The sequence below is a fragment of the Asterias amurensis genome, chromosome 1, assembly GCF_032118995.1.
Source record: "Asterias amurensis chromosome 1, ASM3211899v1".
NCBI lineage: Eukaryota > Metazoa > Echinodermata > Asteroidea > Forcipulatida > Asteriidae > Asterias > Asterias amurensis.
The window spans coordinates 33,070,649-33,089,928 of record NC_092648.1 but is presented as its reverse complement, the minus strand read 5'-3'; the positions used below and the strand labels follow the sequence as shown (position 1 = coordinate 33,089,928).

Here is a 19,280-nt window from a genome sequence, read left to right as displayed (position 1 = left end):
TGAGCATTTTGTAACTAAAAACATCGGCTATGAATTGTTGATATCACCGCTCATGTTTGACCCGTGTTTGACCTTCATGTTTCATGACACATCGCGGTGGAAAAACATGTTTTGAAGACAACAATTTTCAACTGAATGTGGGAAAAAATCTTGTGGGGATATTATTGCAAACGACGATTCAGAATTAGGGATACAGTTTGATATTTGGTCTTTCCGTATGTAATTTGTTATATTTAACTGAGGGAAAAAGCAAAGAGAATCAAAAACAATGATTTTGTCCTACTTTTTTTTCTGAATTTGTTTTCTTCTTCAACAAAAAAGTTCATTATATGAAAGAGGCATTGGATCAAGAACTAATGCTGGCGCCGTAATTTTGTGGAGTATAACATAAATACAAAATAGCCAACCGTGGAAAACCACACAAGGGGTGTGAATCAATATATTATTATACTGTTTAAACATATTTTCAGCGAAATTCATTTCATAACAAATGCTTTTTCAACTCCGAAGCGCCCAATTCGAAGGCAGCGTGTGAAGTTTCTTTGATTTATAGCAACATTCGTATTTGTCTTTTAGCTCTAGATGTTGGACTAACGTCTGCGTGTGACGGTGTGGTTTGTCCAGACGTGTCAACCGAGCCTTCAGTCTGTCCCCCTGGCACCAAACTCATTCAAGGAGGGCCTACAGAGGATGGGTGCTGCACCATACCAAGCAGGTACAGCATCATTTCTGGACTTGGTGTAGGGAGTTTTTGTGAACTGATTTTGTTTAAGGTGTGAAGAAAAACTACAGGTAGTATAGGCCTTGACCTTCGTTCTTGAAGGGGCACAGCAATTTCCCTCTGGTAAGGGCACTTCTATAAGGAAAATGCAAGTTTTTAACAAAGGGGCACCACAGCATAAGCACAGGGCACCATGGCAATTTCTGTGGGTGTCCTTTGGTTGTTTCAAGGCCTGTGTAGTAATACAAAAAGGTACAACTATGTTTAATAACTCTTCTGGGAGAAGTGTTGGATCTGAGAAGAACCAGGGACTGTTTTTATTTTCTAGACCGTTTGCTGCCGAAGGTTGATCACTTTTTAAATCCCCCCCTTCACTTTCTAAAAGCAGGTATTTAACGCACTGACTCAAAATGGGTCACGTTATAAAGACCAAACCCGACTCAAACTTGTAAAAAGAAATTTAAGATTGTTTTTTTTTGTTTTACCAAAAATATTTATTGGTGGAATTTTAATTTGATTATAAGTTTTTAGAGAACACTAGAGTACTCATGCACATTTAAAAGGATCAAATCCTTAATTTTCTAAGTTTTAGCTTTGTCTTAGGCATAGTTTAAATGCCATGAACTGGAAAATTGTCGTATTTACTGAAACAAAGTTTAATATAACATCGCTTTCATATATACGGCATAATTTCAGTCAACTTTTGTTGTTGAAAAAATGGAATCAAGGAAGCCCCACTTTAGACCCATGTCAGATGTCACGGTCTTGATTTATAGTGGAAATCATATACACCCAACGTGTTTATCTCTGCAAGGTTATCTAACATGTTGAGATGTTTTGGTATCAGTGTAAAAGGTTAACAAACCTCGTTCATTCATCTTCCCTTCTCTAAACAAACAATTCATATCCTGGCGAACCTTGCCTGTCATTTCTACTTTCGGTTTGTATAATCCTAGTTAAGCTGCGTAAGTACAGCTTAAGTACTGCATTTCCCACACATTAAGTAGCAGACAGTTTTGTTCCAGTTACAAAAGGGGATCTCAATTATTATTCTCTCCGGATAGCAACTCTGGCTAACATTTTAAAGAAAAGGAAAGTCCAATATTGTTATGGTTTTTTTTTTTAACTGTCAAATAAACTTGTGGTTTTTGGGGGATTTTTTGTTGTAATTTTTTCCCCTTTTATTATACTGTGGGCTTCATTTATAGCTACATGTATCACTATTTTTTATTATTATTTTTTACCTCAGTTAAACAACATTCATAAATACCCCAGACAGTTTCGCTACTCATATTGGTAGAGAGCGCGTCACGTGGGGGTGTTCAAACGGTTGATAATGACCAGCTGGAGCTGTATATAACCAGCTGGTTGGGTGTGGGTGTTGGGTGTGCGCGTTCGGCAATATTATCAAGCGAAAATGCGCAATTCATAGCTATTAGTGACAGCTCGTAATCTATTTCAAGAAGTCTTTTATTCCTATCTGAAAGCACACAATTTTGTTCAACAAGGGTGTTTTTTCATTCATCATTTTCTTGCAACTTTTACGACCAATTGGGCCCAAATTTCCACAGGCTTGTTATTTTATGCTTATGTTGGGATACACCAAGTGAGAAGAACGGGTCTTTGACAATTACCAAACGTGCCTTTAAAACAATTAAACGGTTGAACAAAACCTAAAAGATACTACTGTGCCTTAAAACATCCCTACCTAGTTTACTTGCTGGAACAAAAACACACCCTTAGTAGGACAAGGGGGGTGGGGGAGTCGGTCTTATGTTGTACACAATGTGCTACTTTTGTTCGCATGCACATATGGAGCAGATGTTGTGTCTTGTTTTATTCCTGACCTTTTTTATTTGTGTGTTTCCCCCTCAGGTGCGAGTGTGCACCAGAAAGCTGTGAGGTGCCAACTTGCTGGCCTGCCTTCTCCCCAAAGCGCATTGCCATGGCAACGCAGGAAATGGGCCATTGCTGTGACATGTATGATTGTGTGGCAGGTACGTTTTCTATCATGTGCGTGTATAACCTTTTCCCTTTTTTTCACAGTGAAGCACTTCGTGTGTAGTGATAGCTTATTTGTCAGCACGAGTGTAAGTTTGCTGAAAATTATTATGGTACTTTAAAAAAGCTATTTTCATAATCCCTCTTTACAACTGCTTAATTAAAGTAAAGTAACACAAACAATGTCTGTATATAGTAAAATCCTCAACTGTTTGCAAATATTGTAGGAGTATATTTTTGTAATGTAAAGTAGAAAACAGGCTTTTTATTTGGTTTGACCCATACACCGATGTGTGTAAAGCACTGTGCAGAGCATTTCACAAGTTCGGTGAACAAAATATAGGATTCAAACTGCCTCTAGCTACCAGGCAATCTATGTGGTCTTGTTACTCTAGAATGGCAAAGGTTGTGGGTTTGAATCCCACCCGAGTCATATGCCTGTGGATATCTTTTACAGAACTCTGGAAAGTACAGTTCATGGGTACGGGTAAAACCAAATAAGCTCTCTATTCCCGATGCAGTTAAAAAGAAAACAGGCTGTTATTGTTTGTGATAAGCAACCTGATAAGACTGTGCCAATCATGGTATTTGTGATATAATAGTGTCAAAATAGTTTTGTTTCGTAACCAGTTTCTTGAAATTGTTATGATCTTGGTACTCAGCTCTCAGTCAGCTGTTTTGATCATTCTGACAATCCTTTGTTTAACAATTTTGTCAGGATGGTCTAGGGGTTGTCCATGAGTGTCGGGGTTTAAAGACAGAGGACACTTTTGGTAATTGTCAAAATCTAGTCTTCACACTTGGTGTATCTCAACATATGCATAGTATAACAAACCTGTCGAAGTTGCGAGATAATAATGAAAGAAAAAACACCCTTGTCACACGAAGCTGTGTGCATTCAGATGCTTGATTTCGAGACCTCAAGTTCTAAACTTGAGGTGTCCTCTGTCTTTAAACCCCGACACTCATGGACAACCCCAAGTTCTAAACTTGAGGTCCCGAAATCAATTTCGTGGAAAATTACTTCTTTCTCGAAAACTACTTCACTTCAGAGGGAGCCATTTCTCACAATGTTTTATACCATCAACCTCTCTCCATTACTCGTTACCAATTAAGGTTTTATGATGATAATTATTTTGAGTAATTACCAATAGTGTCCACTGCCTTTAAAAAGAAAACAGGCTGTTATTGTTTGTGATAAACAACCACTATTAGTACGTACACTGTGCCAATTATGGTATTTGTGAAAGTGTCAAAGTAGTTTTGACAACAATTTGTCAGGATGGTCTAGGTGTTGTCCATGAGTGTCAGGGTTTAAGGTACCATTTATTGTAAATGTAATGTATTTTTTATCTTGTCTGTCTTTTGAGGTTTTGTTGAAATAAATAAATAAATAAATAAATGAATAAATAAATAAATAAAAATGTAAACATTATTTATTTCTACACAGTTGAAACAATTCCCAATTGTATTCACGAGGACATGTTGTTCATGGAGGGTGCGATGTGGAGTGTTGGTAACTGCAGACAATGTACATGTCATGACAACCAAGGTCTCTGTGAGATCACCCAATCCTGCTACGCTGAAGAGAGTCTCAAGATGTGCTATCTCTTCTCGGGATCGCGGCGACCGGGAGAGGAGTGGGAAGAGGACGACTGTACGACGTGTGTCTGCCAAGACGGCGAAGTGAGGTGCCATACGGCGAGCTGCATCACCAACTGTCTGAATCCAAGGAGAATGGAAGGAGTCTGCTGTCCTGTTTGTGAGGGTAGGCTGTATGCAGAAGAGTTCTTTACATCTTAAGCCCCTTTTCACACTAATCTGTTCCCCGGGTGCATCCTCGGGGAATAACGAATGGCCCTTTCACACTTGGATTGTTTTACCCATATAATTTACCTCTGCAAATTAAATGGGCATACACCAGGAACTAAGTAGCCACCCCTGCTCTGGAGTAGGGGTAAGAAGGATAACCTTGGGTTATCCTTCAAGTGTGCAACCTGAACCTTGTAGAATAGGGACCTAGGCGGGGACAGTAAGAACGGCGCCAGGCAAAAGGTGTTGAACTTTGCTGAATATAATAAACACATTTTTATTCCTACGATTATAATTTTCCTTTTTAAAAATTATTGAAAGAGATTTAAACAAAATTTATTGAAAGAGATAAAAAAAATCCACCATATTGGCTAGCATTGCTAATTACTACTGTTCCTATTTATTTTTTCAGAGCCAACGTTTGTTACCATAGCACCAGTAGATTGTCCGGAGACAAAGTGTTTGCTGCCTTGTGTCCATGGCCACATTGATGACAGTCGAGGCTGCATGACGTGTGAATGCATCGCTGGTATGTATGTCATCATACAAGAATCACCAACACATCCATTTATATATATTTTTTGAAAGAACATTTTAAGACAAGTATATGATCTGGGTTGATTTTTAGAAAGGTCTAAGATTGATCTTAAGATGTGTATTAATCTTAATCACGTAGCAGTGTGATGTCACAATACAAATCACTGTGGTAATATATTGACAACTCATCTTAAAGGAACACGTTGCCTTGGATCGGTCAGGTTGTTTTTTGAACAGCTTTTGTAACCGTTTGTTATAAAATGCATATTATTAGAGTGACTTTTTAAAAGACAAATATAATGATTCACACAAGTATCACTCAAAATTGCGTTGCAAATATAGGAAAACCCTGCAATTTTGAAGTAAATTTTTGTGGATCAATGTATTCTACTTTTAAAATATCTTTCTAACCATATGCATTTTATAAAAACGGTTTCAAAGCTTTTCAAAGACCAACTCGACCAATCCAAGGCAACGTGTTCCTTTGAAGGGTTTTGATACCTTTTGTAGATTAAGTTTTTGGTCATGACATGAACCCTCACTCACTGTGAATGAAGATGTATGTAACACAATTTACCTGTAGAAGTTTCAGCTTCATTGAAAATCAAAGAGCAATGTTTCCAGAAGAGTCGCGTAAATCCGTTGTACGTGCTGAAATAATTTTTTTATCTCCTGAGATGGAATTTTCTTTTTTGTGAAATTGTTTTACTCATTTCTCATAGACTACAGCACCTCAGCAAGCAATGTTTTAATGGAAGCCTTTTTTCCATTATTATCTTTATGAAACTTTATGAAAGTTTAATGTAAATCTGTGTACCAATTAAACCCTTTTTGAAAGATGAGTATAGGCCTAAGTGCTTTGTAAAATTGAGCCCTGATGTTATTTCAAACTATGCTTGATGTTTTGTTTGATGTTTTCCGTCATAGGTACACCTGGTGTTCTGACGACAGTTACACCACCTACCATAGTTTGCCCAGCATTAGACTGTGCTCTGGTGTGTCCAATGGCCCTCAAAATGGACACCAATGGCTGCAGAGTTTGTGAATGTGACAAGGGTAAGATTTACAATCATTTGTCCCAAGCTCTGGGCCCAGTTTCAGAGAATAGCTCAAGCAGAACACAAATCTTCTTCTTTTGTGTTTATTTCAATTAAAACGATATTTATCGAGGGTGACCCATCCAGCACAGCTGATCACTTGGGGCCCTCACATTGTCCAAAAGATAAATTAGTACAAAAAGTGACAAGACTTGGCAGAAGGCTTGTATAAGGGAAAAATTACTGATACTTTACAATAGGTGTAATATGTAAGTACAATTGAACGAATTAAAAGGCATTAACAGCCAACCACACAAAAAAATAAGATTGAAAATTCTAATAAAAAATGAGCAGGATACCATTTTCCCAGATGTTATATGGACATTTGCCTGATAACCTTCTGTTATAAGTGTTAAGCTAAATTTTGTTGTATTTATATAGTATAAATTTATACTGTAGCTACTTATGAATTCATATTTGTAAAACATCAAAGGAAGTTAACATTTTAAGAGCCGTTGAACAAATTTATTTGTAGAACTTGGCTCCAGTCTCGAACTTGTTTGTAAATTGGCATCAAACGCAACAAAAGAAACCAACAGTCAAGTTTGTTTCCTTCTTCTTGACAGATTCTTGTCGAGACATGACATCATCATGTCCGAAGGTCTGTCCCTGGGGTTATCGGACAGACGACAGGGGCTGCAGTATCTGCAAGTGCCAACGCAAGCAGGCATGCCCAGAAACGGAGACCTGTGATAAGACGTGTCTATACGGATACCAGACTGGACGCAACGGGTGTATGCGCTGTAAATGTCAGAACTGCCCCGCCCTGTTGGACTGTAGCAAACAGTGCACACATGGATTGGAAAGAGATGACAGAGGATGTGAGATTTGTAAATGCAAAGGTAGTGATTGTTGATTATTGAAAAGTGCTTATCGATTATTGATTACTGCTTATTAATTATTGCTTACTGCTTATTATTTATTGCTTACTGCTTGTTGATATGATGTTCTTAATTACTTATTTTCGCAGTTGTTTGCTGAGATTGTAACAAATCAGTGCATTTCTATTGGGAAAAGATGAAAAACAGAAAAATAATTTTACACATGAGTCAATTTACAGGCAACCAGTTCCAGGCAATCTCCAAGAAGAAAAATGTTCTCTGGTTGGCCCCAAGCTTCTGCAGTCATCAGAACTTAAATTTGATACTTTACTTGAGTGTTTAACCATGACTCCCAACAAAGGCGTCTAAAATAACTGTGTTTATAAAATCTGTTGCCACCATAGGTGCCGCTCTGCCCACTCTTCGCCCAGTGACATTGGGATCCTGCCTGACTTTGGATGGCCGTATCCATGATGACAGCGAAATATGGCACGACGGTTGCCGGGAGTGTTTCTGTCATAATGGCAAAGAGATGTGCTCCTTGATATCATGCCCTGTGCCTGAATGTGCACAACCTACCATCAATCAGGGTGAATGCTGTCCCACATGTCCAGGTAAATACTACGTTTTCAAACTGAGCAGAAGTCACTGTTTATGTGTTGTTCAATTTCTTATCCCCTGGCAGATTTTATCACAGATATAAATGTAATGCTATCTTTGCATAGTTAACGGCACTGGACAATGAACTGGTAATTACTCAAAATAATTGTTAGCATAAAAACTTAATTGGTAACGAGTAATGGAGAGCTGGTGAGAGTATAAAACAATTAAGAGAAACGGCTCCGTATGAAGTAACGTAATTTTTGAGAAAGAGGTAATTTATCACTCAAATATTAAAAGACTTCAGGCCTGAAGCCCTTTTCAGAGCAACAAGGGAGTTTTTTTCTTTCACTATTCTCTTGCAACTTCGATGAAAAATTGAATCCAAATTTTCACAGATTTGTTGTTTTATGCATATATTGCGATACACCAAGTGAGCATACTGGTCTTTGACAATAACCAAAGTCCTCCAGTGCCTTTGGGTGCAAAACTTTCAGTACTTAGTCTTGCGTAAAATGTTAAGCCTTTTTCTGTGATACCCTTGCTGTTCAGCCACTACAAAATTCACAATTTGGGGGAAATTTTTCTTTTTCTGTTCAGGGTCCGTAGCCATCATTCCAGACCACACAGTAAATCACAAAGTGTGTCAATCAGTGCGAGGGGAATACTACATCGATGGGGAAACATGGAACGCAGATTCCTGTACGGTGTGTGTTTGTCACGATAGTCGGGTCCTCTGCTCCACACTGACGTGTCCTCCATTGCCCTGCAACCAGCCTGTCATAGGGGAGGCAGGATGCTGTCCGGTCTGCCCAGGTGAGAGAGAAAAAGCTCCTTTTTGTTTCAATTGCAGGCATTCATGTTTTATTGGTCACTGGTATGGGTTTTTCTGAAGGGTGTCGGAACTTCAAGTACTTGGGTGGATTTCACAAAGAGTTAGGACTATAGTCTCATTTCCATTTAGGATGAGTTACTCGTCCTAACTTAGGACTAGCCTTAGGTTTTTCATATATCCTAGGACTAGTCCTAAGTTAGGACTATTTTTTTTCCAGTGATGGTCGAGCTTCCTGTGCTTCTATATACATTTTTGATGTGCTTTTTTTCTTATATAATTTTCTATCATTGTAAATTGTTTGCTATATTGATGGTTTACAAATATTTCCTTGATTGAAACTTTTTGTGACTTTTAATTATTGATACAGTGCCGTTCTTTTGCCACCTTTGTGTTTTTTATACCTTTTTTGGTGTGCTATTTGTCTTTTTATATATAACATGTATTTTGATCATTGTAAATTGTTTGCTCTATTGTTTGTTTACTAACATTTCCTTGATTGAAACCGTACAATGTTTTTGTCACTTTATATTATTGACACAATAATGACGCTCTTTTGCCATTTTTATCGGTCTTTTACGCTGATGGTTGCGAGCTTCCTGTGCTTTGAAGTATATGTTTGATGTGCTTTTTGTCTAATATAACTTGTGTTGTTTTCACTGTGTATTGCCTGCTTTATTGTTGGTTTAGTATCAATGCTTTTGGCGTTGTTTAAAAATCCTGCTCATTACTACTACTATTATTATTTTCAATTGCTAACACATCCAAGTCATAAATAACTGATTTCCGATACCTGTTTTATTTTATTTTAAAGTGACTAGCCATGGGATAGACCTAGGCCTAATTTATAACTACTTGACCATGGAATTCAACCCTTATGGCACCCTGTAAAGCTCATGATTCCATTGTCTGGCTACAAAAGGGTTAGAAAGGGGAGATCTGGGTGGTAATGAGTGCCATGAAATTGAGCCATGACGCCTTCATGGATCCTAACTCAAAGTTTACCATTTTATTATCCATTTCAAGTAGAATTATTATATTAGCTGCGTTCTATTGCAAAATGAATAATAACAAAAGATATGTCTGCATTACATAGTTAAACTGCTCTAGTATACTTTATTGTAATGTTTTGCTCTGGGCAGAGCTGCATGTTTTATCTCAACAATTTTTCTAGTTATTAAATGTGGTTTTTACCCTTAACAATGTGTGTCAGCACTGTATACTCAGTAGGCCTACTTTCCATAGGAAATGTTAAATCCTTTAGTAACACTTTCACAAATTGTATTGTCATCGTATACCACTTTCTTAACACTACAGAGAACACTCTGAATGGCTCAGTGACCCCAGACGACATCCGACCACCGAGCAGCTGCCAGATGGTCAGCGGAGTTTTCTTTGAGTCTGGAGCCTCGTGGAAGGAAGATGACTGCACAAGCTGCACCTGCCAAGATGGTGAGATCACCTGCTACTCACAGGTCTGCACGCCAGTGGACTGCAGGGTACCAGTGCTGAAGAAGGGACAGTGTTGCCCTGCGTGTATGGGTAGGTTGACGTTAGCCATTATTTATAGTCTCGGCAATCTTAAGTTTTTATATCTCTTTGTTTGTTTTATACATAAGATTGAGGATGAGTCTTGAAGATTAGCTAAGTACAGTGATCAAAATGGAAATTATTGAGACTGAATTTGTGCCCTTTTTGAATTCATGGCTTGGTCTAGCGGGCAGTTGGGCTGCGGTTTGGGCTCTGGCTGTAGTTTGGCTTTGGTCTGCAAATCGGGCCTTGGGCTGGTCTTAGGCTTGGGTTGTGGTTTGGGCTTGGGCTGCAGTGTGGCTTTGGCCTTCAAATCGGGCCTTATGGGCTGGTCTTAGGCTTGGGTTGTGGTTTTGGCTCAGGCTGTAGTTTGGCTTTGGCCTGCAAACCGGGCCTTGGGCTGGTCTCAGGCTTGGGTTGTGGTTTGGGCTTGGGCTGCAGCTTGTGGCTAGGGCTGCGGCTTGGGCAGGAGCTAAGGCTGGTGTGGCTTGGGTTTGGGCTGTGACTTGGGCTCGGGATGCAGCTTTGACTGCCTGGGCTTGGCATGGAGAAGGGGCTTGGGTTTTGGCTACGGCTACAGTATAGGTTCTATCAGTAATTTTGAAAACGGGTGCTTTTGGTACAGCTTTACAGAGCCTAAGTCAGAGCCCAGGCCCCTAGCCAAAAGAGCTGAATTTCCAAAAGGGCTTTGTAACCAGCATTTCTTTGATGAGTTATTTGCATGAGTGTCTTCAGTAAACAGGGTTTCTTCATATACTACATTGGTTTCATTAGGGTTAGTCTTATTAGCATAAATTGTGGTTTTAACTTAAATTGTTTCTCACATAATTGGATTCTCAAAAAATTAAGATGTTTGTTCCTACCACTCAGGACCAGCTCCAGTCTCGTACTGTGAATTTGATGGAGTGACGTACTCGGATGGGGAGACCTGGAATCTAGACCAGTGCATTCACTGTATGTGTGAGAATGGCAGGACGGGATGCGTGGTACCAGACTGTCCTGATACAAGCTGCAGTAATTCTGTTATATTGCCGGGCGAATGCTGCCCCCGGTGTCCAAGTAAGTCCTTCACTTGCTCAGTTGATCTTTATGTATCAGTGAAGTCTTGTTGGATATATAAAATGTACAACTCTTTTTATCATTGATGTTCACATAGTTTTCAAAAGGTTTTTTTGTTCCCAACATTTAATTAATAAAACAGAATTGGGTTTGATTTGGGGGGGGGGTGCTGGCTAGCCACTGATCCAGTGGACTGATAGATCAATTATTGCAGTTACTTTCATTCTGAAAAACTCTAGTTGTGACTCGGAAATTAATAATGTTTTCAATTATTTAAGTAGGTTTTCAATTATTTTCATTCTGAAAATAAAATAGAAATTTGCTTTTACTCTATAGTTATGAATTAGAAATTAAGTATGTATGTCTGATTTCATTTTAATCGTAGATGAAACTCCCAGAGGAACCGAGGAACCTGTTGAGAATAACGGTAAGTCCAGATATTCAGGGTATTCACTCAGTGCAGTGAATTTCAAAATTCACTTTGCTCTCCATTAAAGGGAAGTTACACATTTGGTAATTACTCAAAACAAATATTAACTTAAAAACTGACTTGGTAATGAGCATTGGAGAGCTGTCGATAGTATAAAACATTGTGAGAAACGGCTCCCTCTGAAGTAGCATATATATTTTGAGAAAAAGGTAATTTCTCACTAAAATAATAAAAGACTTCTAGCTAGAAGTCTTTTATTCCTATCTGAAAGCACACACATTCGTCCAACAAGGGTGTTTTTTCTCATAATTTTCTTGCAAATTCGATGACCAATTGAGCCCAAATTTGCACAGGCTTGTTAATTATGCTTATGATGGGATACACCAAGTGAGAAGACTGGTCTTTGACAATTACCAAAGGTGTACCTTCCCTTTAATGTGTTGCACACAATCGTAAAGACTTCACAGACATTCCTACAAGTTTATTGCTTGACTCTGATCCATCAATGTGGAACTAACTCCATTGTGACAGTATCTTCTTCCATTTATTTATTTCAATGCATGCCATAAATCACAAGAACATAATCAGATTGACAGTACATGTACAGCATTAATGTTTTACAAATTAATCAAATAGTGAACATTAACCAAATGGCAACTTAAGAAAAAAAACACAAGTTACTCTGTTACATACACAATTACATACAGTATTTTATCATGCAATTCCAGAATAAGGTTTTAAGTTTCTAGTAAATGCATCATACAAAGGTCAATGTGTTCAAATCCCACCTGAGTGATTTGCCTGTGGATTTTTCCACTGTACTTTGGAAAATATTGAACATACAGTGCTTAAAACACTGCAGGGCAGTGTAAAGGTAAAAACGAATTAAACTCTTTAAGTTCTCAATTTAATTTGATATTGATTGTTTTTACCTTACAGAAATACTTCCAACAGCGGCAGACACACGACCCAAAACCCAAATATCGAACCATTTGCCAAACGGATATGACATTGGTAAGTTCATAATGTAGAATCAATTTTCACAGGAAGAGTTCTGCATTATTCACGTTCTCTGTGTTTCAGTTACAACAAACACTAACAAATTTTATCAAATTTGTGTAAGTAATATGTACTGTGAGGGGTTTTGTGTTCTTTGGGACTAAGCTCTTTCAGTTGTTTTTTCTTTGCTGAAAGGCAGCAATGATTAATTCTTGCATTTTTAATTTTGCCAAAGTTGTTGTGATCAGATAATCTACCTAGTACTTAAATATCTTCTCTGGGTTGACTTTGTAGATACAGATTCCAAAACAACTCTCGGTGGCAACGACTTATCCTCAACTCCGTCTAAACCATTCCCCGTCCTGGCGGTCATCTTCTCCATCCTCGCTGTAATTCTTGCCATCTGTATCGTTCTAATCATGCTCCTCTACGTCACAAGATGGCGACACCGCCTCCTCTACCAGGTCACCAAGAAAGGAGCCCCGCCCCCAAAGGTCATCACCACGGCGGCGACCATCAAGACCAAGAACCTTGATATTAAGAACAGTAACCGAGACTCGGTCCGCGACTCAATGCGGGATTCCATTAGAGATTCAGCCATTTTTAAGGAAAACAATGTGCCGCGGAGCAAGCTGGAGTCAGGCACGGACGTCAAACGATTAGGTGATTACACAATAGGTAAACCGGTACCCGTTTGATAAGTACCGGGGAAATTTTTAACTTGTGGACTATCATTCTTTTGTAGTTTAAAAAAAAAAAAAAAAAAAAAAAAAAAAAAAAAAAAGTTGACAGAGTCTATTTTGGGGTACTTCTTCTAGGGAGAGGGATATTCTTTTATTTTCCAGTAGAATTGTTTTCAGTTAATAATTTGAGAAATCCTAAGCGCACATAAGTATGGTTCAATTCAAGCAAACAAATAAAGATAAGGTATTGAAAGCCTTTTGAATTGGAATTTACTTGCAGTTTAAACTATAAAATATGCAATTATTTACCTATCAATACAAATTTGATCAAAATTTATAGAAAGCTTACAATTATACAAACTAAAATTGGGGTTGAAATCCAGACCCCTAGAAGAGGACAACTTGAAATATGAACAATGCCGTTGGTTGTGCGCAGCAATACAAAATGACGATTAGGTGATTTGTTGCTGGTTGCAACACTACTAAAGATGGTGAAAGTCTGCACAGAATCAGTTCACATCCCAAATACCAATGAATTTGGACAGCTGCAGTGAAAACATACCAGGGCTAAATGGTCAGGGATATGCATTGTCACGGTGTGTGCATTGTTATTCAGTGTCTTACTATAAGGTCATGAAAGCACACTACCAGGATGGATGATCTACATTTTGAGGGATTAATACAAAAACATAATAACTTGCAACAAACTCATAAAAATAGTAAGTAATATTATTTATTAATTTCAAACCATACATTCAGCCCCAAAAAGGTTTTTTAAACATACCACTTTGTGTACTTTTAAAAGACACCCTCAATACTTGCATAAATATCAAAGCAAAATTGAGAAAATATTTCTCTTGTTGGAACACTTGGTCATTTCTTGGAAGTTTTTAACACTAAGCCTTCTAATAAGCCACAGATGTGTTTCCATTAGAACAATGCGTACAAAAATCAAATTTCTGCAATTATTCACTTTTCTCTGTTAATGTTTGAGTGTAGTGGTAGGGTCTTAACTGGCAGTAGGGTTTAGACTATTGCCCTACATCTGTTGTATCTCTGTTCCCACTATGCAGTCGGTTCAGTTACCTTAACATGATGTCTGTAAGCCATGCCACATCGTTTCCTTCAATCCAGGGCATATTCTGGCAGACGAAACACTAAACTGGTCATGTAAAGAACTTAACTGTGGGTGTCATAGTAAAAACAAGAATTGTGAAATAACCAGCGGAACAAATTTTGAGATGTGCCCTCTAAATTTCATCATATCAGAATATTCATACAACTGCATATACCGCGGTCATGATGGGGTCAATTTCAAAAAGATAGTCCTAACTTAGGACTAGTGCTATGACTCTTTAGCAGTTATTAAAAACTTAAGGCTAGCCCTAAGTTAAGACAAGTAACTCATCCCAACTCGAGATAAGACTAGTCTTAACTCCAGGGCCCAATTTCATAGAGCTGCTTAAGCAAAAAATGTTGCTTAAGCAAAAAAATCTTTGCTTTGTAAAATCAGATTACCGGCTAAGACTCCACTCAATTGTTGTGCTAAGTAAACAACAGCTAAATATTAGTCACAAGCAATGTACATGGCATGAGATTTTTGCCAGTAACGTGTGTAAAATGAGCAAGCTATTTTCGTGCTTAAGCAAATTATTTTGCTTAAGCAGCTCTATGAAATTGGGCCCAGGCTATGTGATGTCACGGGTTACTTGGTATATAGTGAATCAGAATTCTTAATTTCAAGGTGTAAGTCAATGTGACAATATCTGATGAGAAGTAAATATATTGTAGCCTCCCAGAAAGACTGCTTTGGTCAAACTTTTTTTTTTGCAAGTAATAAATACATGAGAAGAGACATGACCGTTTTTTTTTTCTGGGCACCACATTTTGGGCAAAGAGTGTGAACTGTGAGTTAAGGTCAGTGTTAACGAGCAAGGTGACTGATGTTATGACGCTATTTCCAAAAGCAATAAACCAAAGAGAGATTGTGATTGCTATAATCACAATGGGGGATATTATAACCTTAAATTCAATTATTTGATTTGATATCAGGATTTTTTTTGCCTCGTTTTTTTTCTTCCATCTCATTTCCATTAACTCTGTGAGTTTGTTTAACCTTTTGTATCATTGAATTTATTTAACTGAACAAATAAAATGATTTTATAGGTATGGTGTTTGAGTGATGGGGGTCACCTTGAAGTTGCACATGTATGTGCAACCAAACAGTGTAGGCTACATGTATGTTGGCAGCATTTGGTCATATTTTGTGGTGTAACAGGGTGATGTAAAAAAAAATTGTTTTATCGCAACCTTCTCAAAAGCTTCTATTTGAATTATATTAGGAGATACTAGGTACCACATTTTACTGTTCCTAAAACCTTAAAAGAGAAAGACACTTGTATTTTTGAGCTGTTTTTTTTTTCTCTCTTCTTTCTTGAAAGCTATAATGCTGAACAACAATAATGTACCACCCCTTGAAAAAGACTAGTACTTTTGACATGGTGACGCACAATGTTGTGCATAGTGTCATTCCTTCATGGAACCAGACAGCGTAAACAAAGTTGAAGCAAATTTTCTTCCGTTTTTGTTTTTGTTTTGAAATAGTTCTTTTAGGCAGATGGTGTTTTCTAATAGTGTAAAAAAAAACGTAAAATACATTTTTTATGAACTCCCACCAAGAACGAGGGATTTGTTCCTGTTTTTGAAGTTATTAATATGCAAAAAAAAAATTAAGGTCATCAAAAACCACTAAAACCAACGAATTTCCTATTTGTAAATAGAAATATTGTAAATATTTGAATACCTAATTGTGCCATGTATTATTTGTTTTTTGTTAATTCATGATGACAAATCAATATTTATAAAGTTACTTTGGATTGGACAGCAGCATTTTGGTCTAATTCACCCCCCCCCCCCCTGGTTGGAGAGAATCTATATATACTGTGTATATGTTTCTGTGTAAAACTCTGTTTTTATTCCGCTTTACATAACAAATTAGTTCTTGAAACTTGAAAGCTAAATCTTCAGTCGAAGAGGCAGCAAACCTGCAGGTTATCCAAGATCAAACAGTTTTCTTAAGACAATGACAAGTTTAGCTGGGAAAATATTGCCAGTAACAATATTATATCAAGTAATTGCCACCAAACTGTATCTGTTATTAGCAATGTACTACTGACTGCAACCTGGTGGATATAAACTTGGTGTAATCTAACTGCATCTTAACTAGTGGGATAGGTGAGACGGGCAATTTATTTGCAACGAGGTGATACTAACAGATATACTTAAAAAGTGAAACAAAATAAGGATTATTGTGATGCAATTTATGTAAGTTTTTTTATCCAACTGTGAAGAAGGATATCGTGTAGGTAATAACAGTTGTCATAAAAAGTTATAATTAATATTTATTTTGGGATTGAACAAAGGGAACTTTAATAGAGCAGGATCTGCTCTTACAACCTTTGGTTTAAGGTACCGGTGGCGGCGCTCTACCAAATGAGCTATCTATCCCACTGCCGCTTCCCAGGTTGTATCTTTAATTTGGTAGTGATCCCTGGCTACTACACGGCAGCTAACGGTTGCATGATTTCTGACTGCATGGCACCCCCGAAAAAAAGACATTGACAAAATAGGGATACTGCAAACATAAGGCTAGATAGCTCAGTTGGTGGAGCGCCACCAGCTATCAAACTGAAGGGCGGTGGTTCTAATCCCACTCTAGTAATGTTTTCTTCATTCAACCCAAAATTATTTAAAAATTGACTCACTCAGTTTTCCTTATGGTTCATGTCTTGATAATTAATATTTGGTTGAACGAGGGAATAGAATTAAGTCGTCTTCGGACTGATGATACCAAAGCCTACATCCGTATGGACTGTAATAGGGGTAACCCTGTTTCAGCCCTAGGAGTTGGTGGCAATGGCCTCTGGAATAAAATAATTGTAGCCCACACCTTTAAGTGGCCTGACGGCCTTGTGTGTCCGGCGACTTGCTAGATGTCACCTAGGCCTAATTTCATAAAGGCGTTAAGCAGAAAATACTGCTTGATAAACTTATTTGCTAAGTAAAGATTTGGTGGGCACTAGTCAAAACAGTGTAACTTAATGTGATTTTGGCTTTTCTTTGAAATTTTGCCCTGACGAGGGGCATCATCTCATAATGGCCATTGCCCCCCCCCCATTTTTAAATGGCAAAGAAATGGAAACAACATTTTGTAAATGTTAAATGTTCATCAGGTCAAGTCAGTGACTCATGATGGTATAACTCCTTTCCAAGTCCAGACATTTTGGTACTAGTTTTGGTACAAAGCCCTGAATCTTTGTTTGGTTGGTAGTTTGCAACAACTCTCTTTATCTTGAGGAAGTGTACAAATGTGTGTTTGAATTTAAATTGCAATTTAATAATACATGCTCATGAAAATGATTGAACATCGGTAGGAAATAGGCCCTTCATATAAACTGGCAAAGATTGTATTTATACCATTTTTGTGGACAACAATTTATTGCTTTATGCATTTAATAGTAACGGAGTGTCAAACAGGGTCCTGTTATTCGAAAAAAGCTTAAAGTGGAATATTGAATAAAAATCAACTCATTTTGTTCCAATTGTTTTCATTTGTTAAAACACTTTTATTTTTTATGCGGTCAATTTTTGATACTTGTATATAAGAAGCTAGCATTTAATTATTGCTTTTTCCTTCCAGGCCATGGATTATTGTTGTTATTATCGTTATTATTACTTTGTTTTTGTATTTGGCATTACTATTACCAAGTACATGGATTTGTATGTACATGTATGTAATTATTGCAACATTCTTTGCATAGAAATGATAGTTATATCTCAAAATGGATAAGTAAATAAAATTTACTGAGCTAAGAAGAAGTTGTTTGTAACATCTTGTACTGATTTTTGTGTTGTTGGTGTTGATGAAACTCGGATTGAGTATATTTTTGGGTACACTTTACTGAGTACACTTTAACAGCTGGGAGTCCTACTGGTACATGTACAAATACTTCAACTGTGAATTGAACTCAAAATGAGGAAATCTGAGACTTTATCTGGTGATATGGCACTGAGACTGGACCCAAAGGGCCCTCTACCAAGATCGTAAACTTAAAAGACTGACCTAAGCCCAGCAAAAGAGGCTTTGAGACCCACAGCACAGGGATGTTGTTTAGTACAACTTATAAAGCACATGTATTGGCAAGATTTAAAAAGGTATTGCAGTGTACATCATGACCCTTCAGAAAGCGGCAAGTATAATCACAACTCGCTAAGAAGGTACGAGATTGGATATTTTTGGGGAAGGGAAATGCAAAAATTGTGGTATTCTGTTCCTACTCCATTTTTTTAAAGGGTGTTCTGTGACTATTAGGTGAGCAGGTAGTCGTAACAGCTTATTCAGAGTATACTGGTTTTCCCCTTTTTCATCTCTTTTTTTTCCTTTCAGTTGTCCATACAGTCAACATACAGTCAATTTAGCCTTAATTGCATGTTTCTAGACACCAATCCTTACCAAATTATAGTCCTTTTTTATGCCAAAAAGCAGCAATAACAAATACTGACAGTCTTTACCTACTTCTGAATGAACCAATTTGTACAATTTACACAGAACTTCCTCATAATTAGGGCACTACCATAGCTTAGGACACAACCAATAGCCCAAGTAAGTACACAAATTACACATTAGCTTTTGTTTGGATACAGCTCTAAGGGGAAATTAGATTTTAGATTGCGAGTGAAATGGGGTTAACAACCATTCTGACGCCAGACATATTAGCAGTTACTTTACGCCCAAGGCTAGCGTCTTCATCAAGTAGTCTGGCCTGAATGAATGTATTGTTGTCCATGACAAAAATACGCTCCAAATATTGACTCGCTGGTCCATAAACCTGTCAGCATTTATGATGAATGATTGTGGAACATCTTGTTCAACCTTGTACAAAGCCTTATCTTTTTAACAAGTTAGATGAATGTTTATGATAGAATAATGTTCTACATGGTATTATTAACTCTTTCAACTTTGTGGCTGGTTTTGTTTAGAACATCATGACATCATTTCATATTGTACCAAAAAATGTGAGTGTTAGACAACTTTCCTTCAATCATGATGAAAAATGAAATTGTATTTTGTTCTTGCTGAAAGGCTTTAGAGGCAATGA

General features: G+C 37.5%; 1 protein-coding gene across 2 annotated transcripts in view; it reads left to right on the top strand.

The window, feature by feature from the left end:
• The window catches only part of LOC139937417 (cysteine-rich motor neuron 1 protein-like), a 73,308-nt gene extending 55,316 nt beyond the window's left edge, over positions 1 to 17,992 (top strand). For both annotated transcript variants that reach the window (XM_071932566.1, XM_071932558.1), the window contains exons 5-17: positions 577 to 715; positions 2,597 to 2,718; positions 4,173 to 4,490; positions 4,947 to 5,063; positions 5,999 to 6,127; positions 6,735 to 7,010; positions 7,394 to 7,603; positions 8,190 to 8,405; positions 9,739 to 9,963; positions 10,822 to 11,010; positions 11,396 to 11,437; positions 12,380 to 12,454; positions 12,734 to 17,992. In XM_071932566.1, the coding sequence (XP_071788667.1) occupies positions 577 to 715; positions 2,597 to 2,718; positions 4,173 to 4,490; positions 4,947 to 5,063; positions 5,999 to 6,127; positions 6,735 to 7,010; positions 7,394 to 7,603; positions 8,190 to 8,405; positions 9,739 to 9,963; positions 10,822 to 11,010; positions 11,396 to 11,437; positions 12,380 to 12,454; positions 12,734 to 13,137 (2,462 nt within the window). In that variant the 3' untranslated portion in view covers positions 13,138 to 17,992. The remainder of the gene's footprint in view (positions 1 to 576; positions 716 to 2,596; positions 2,719 to 4,172; positions 4,491 to 4,946; positions 5,064 to 5,998; positions 6,128 to 6,734; positions 7,011 to 7,393; positions 7,604 to 8,189; positions 8,406 to 9,738; positions 9,964 to 10,821; positions 11,011 to 11,395; positions 11,438 to 12,379; positions 12,455 to 12,733) is intronic.
• Positions 17,993 to 19,280: the final 1,288 nt, after the last annotated feature.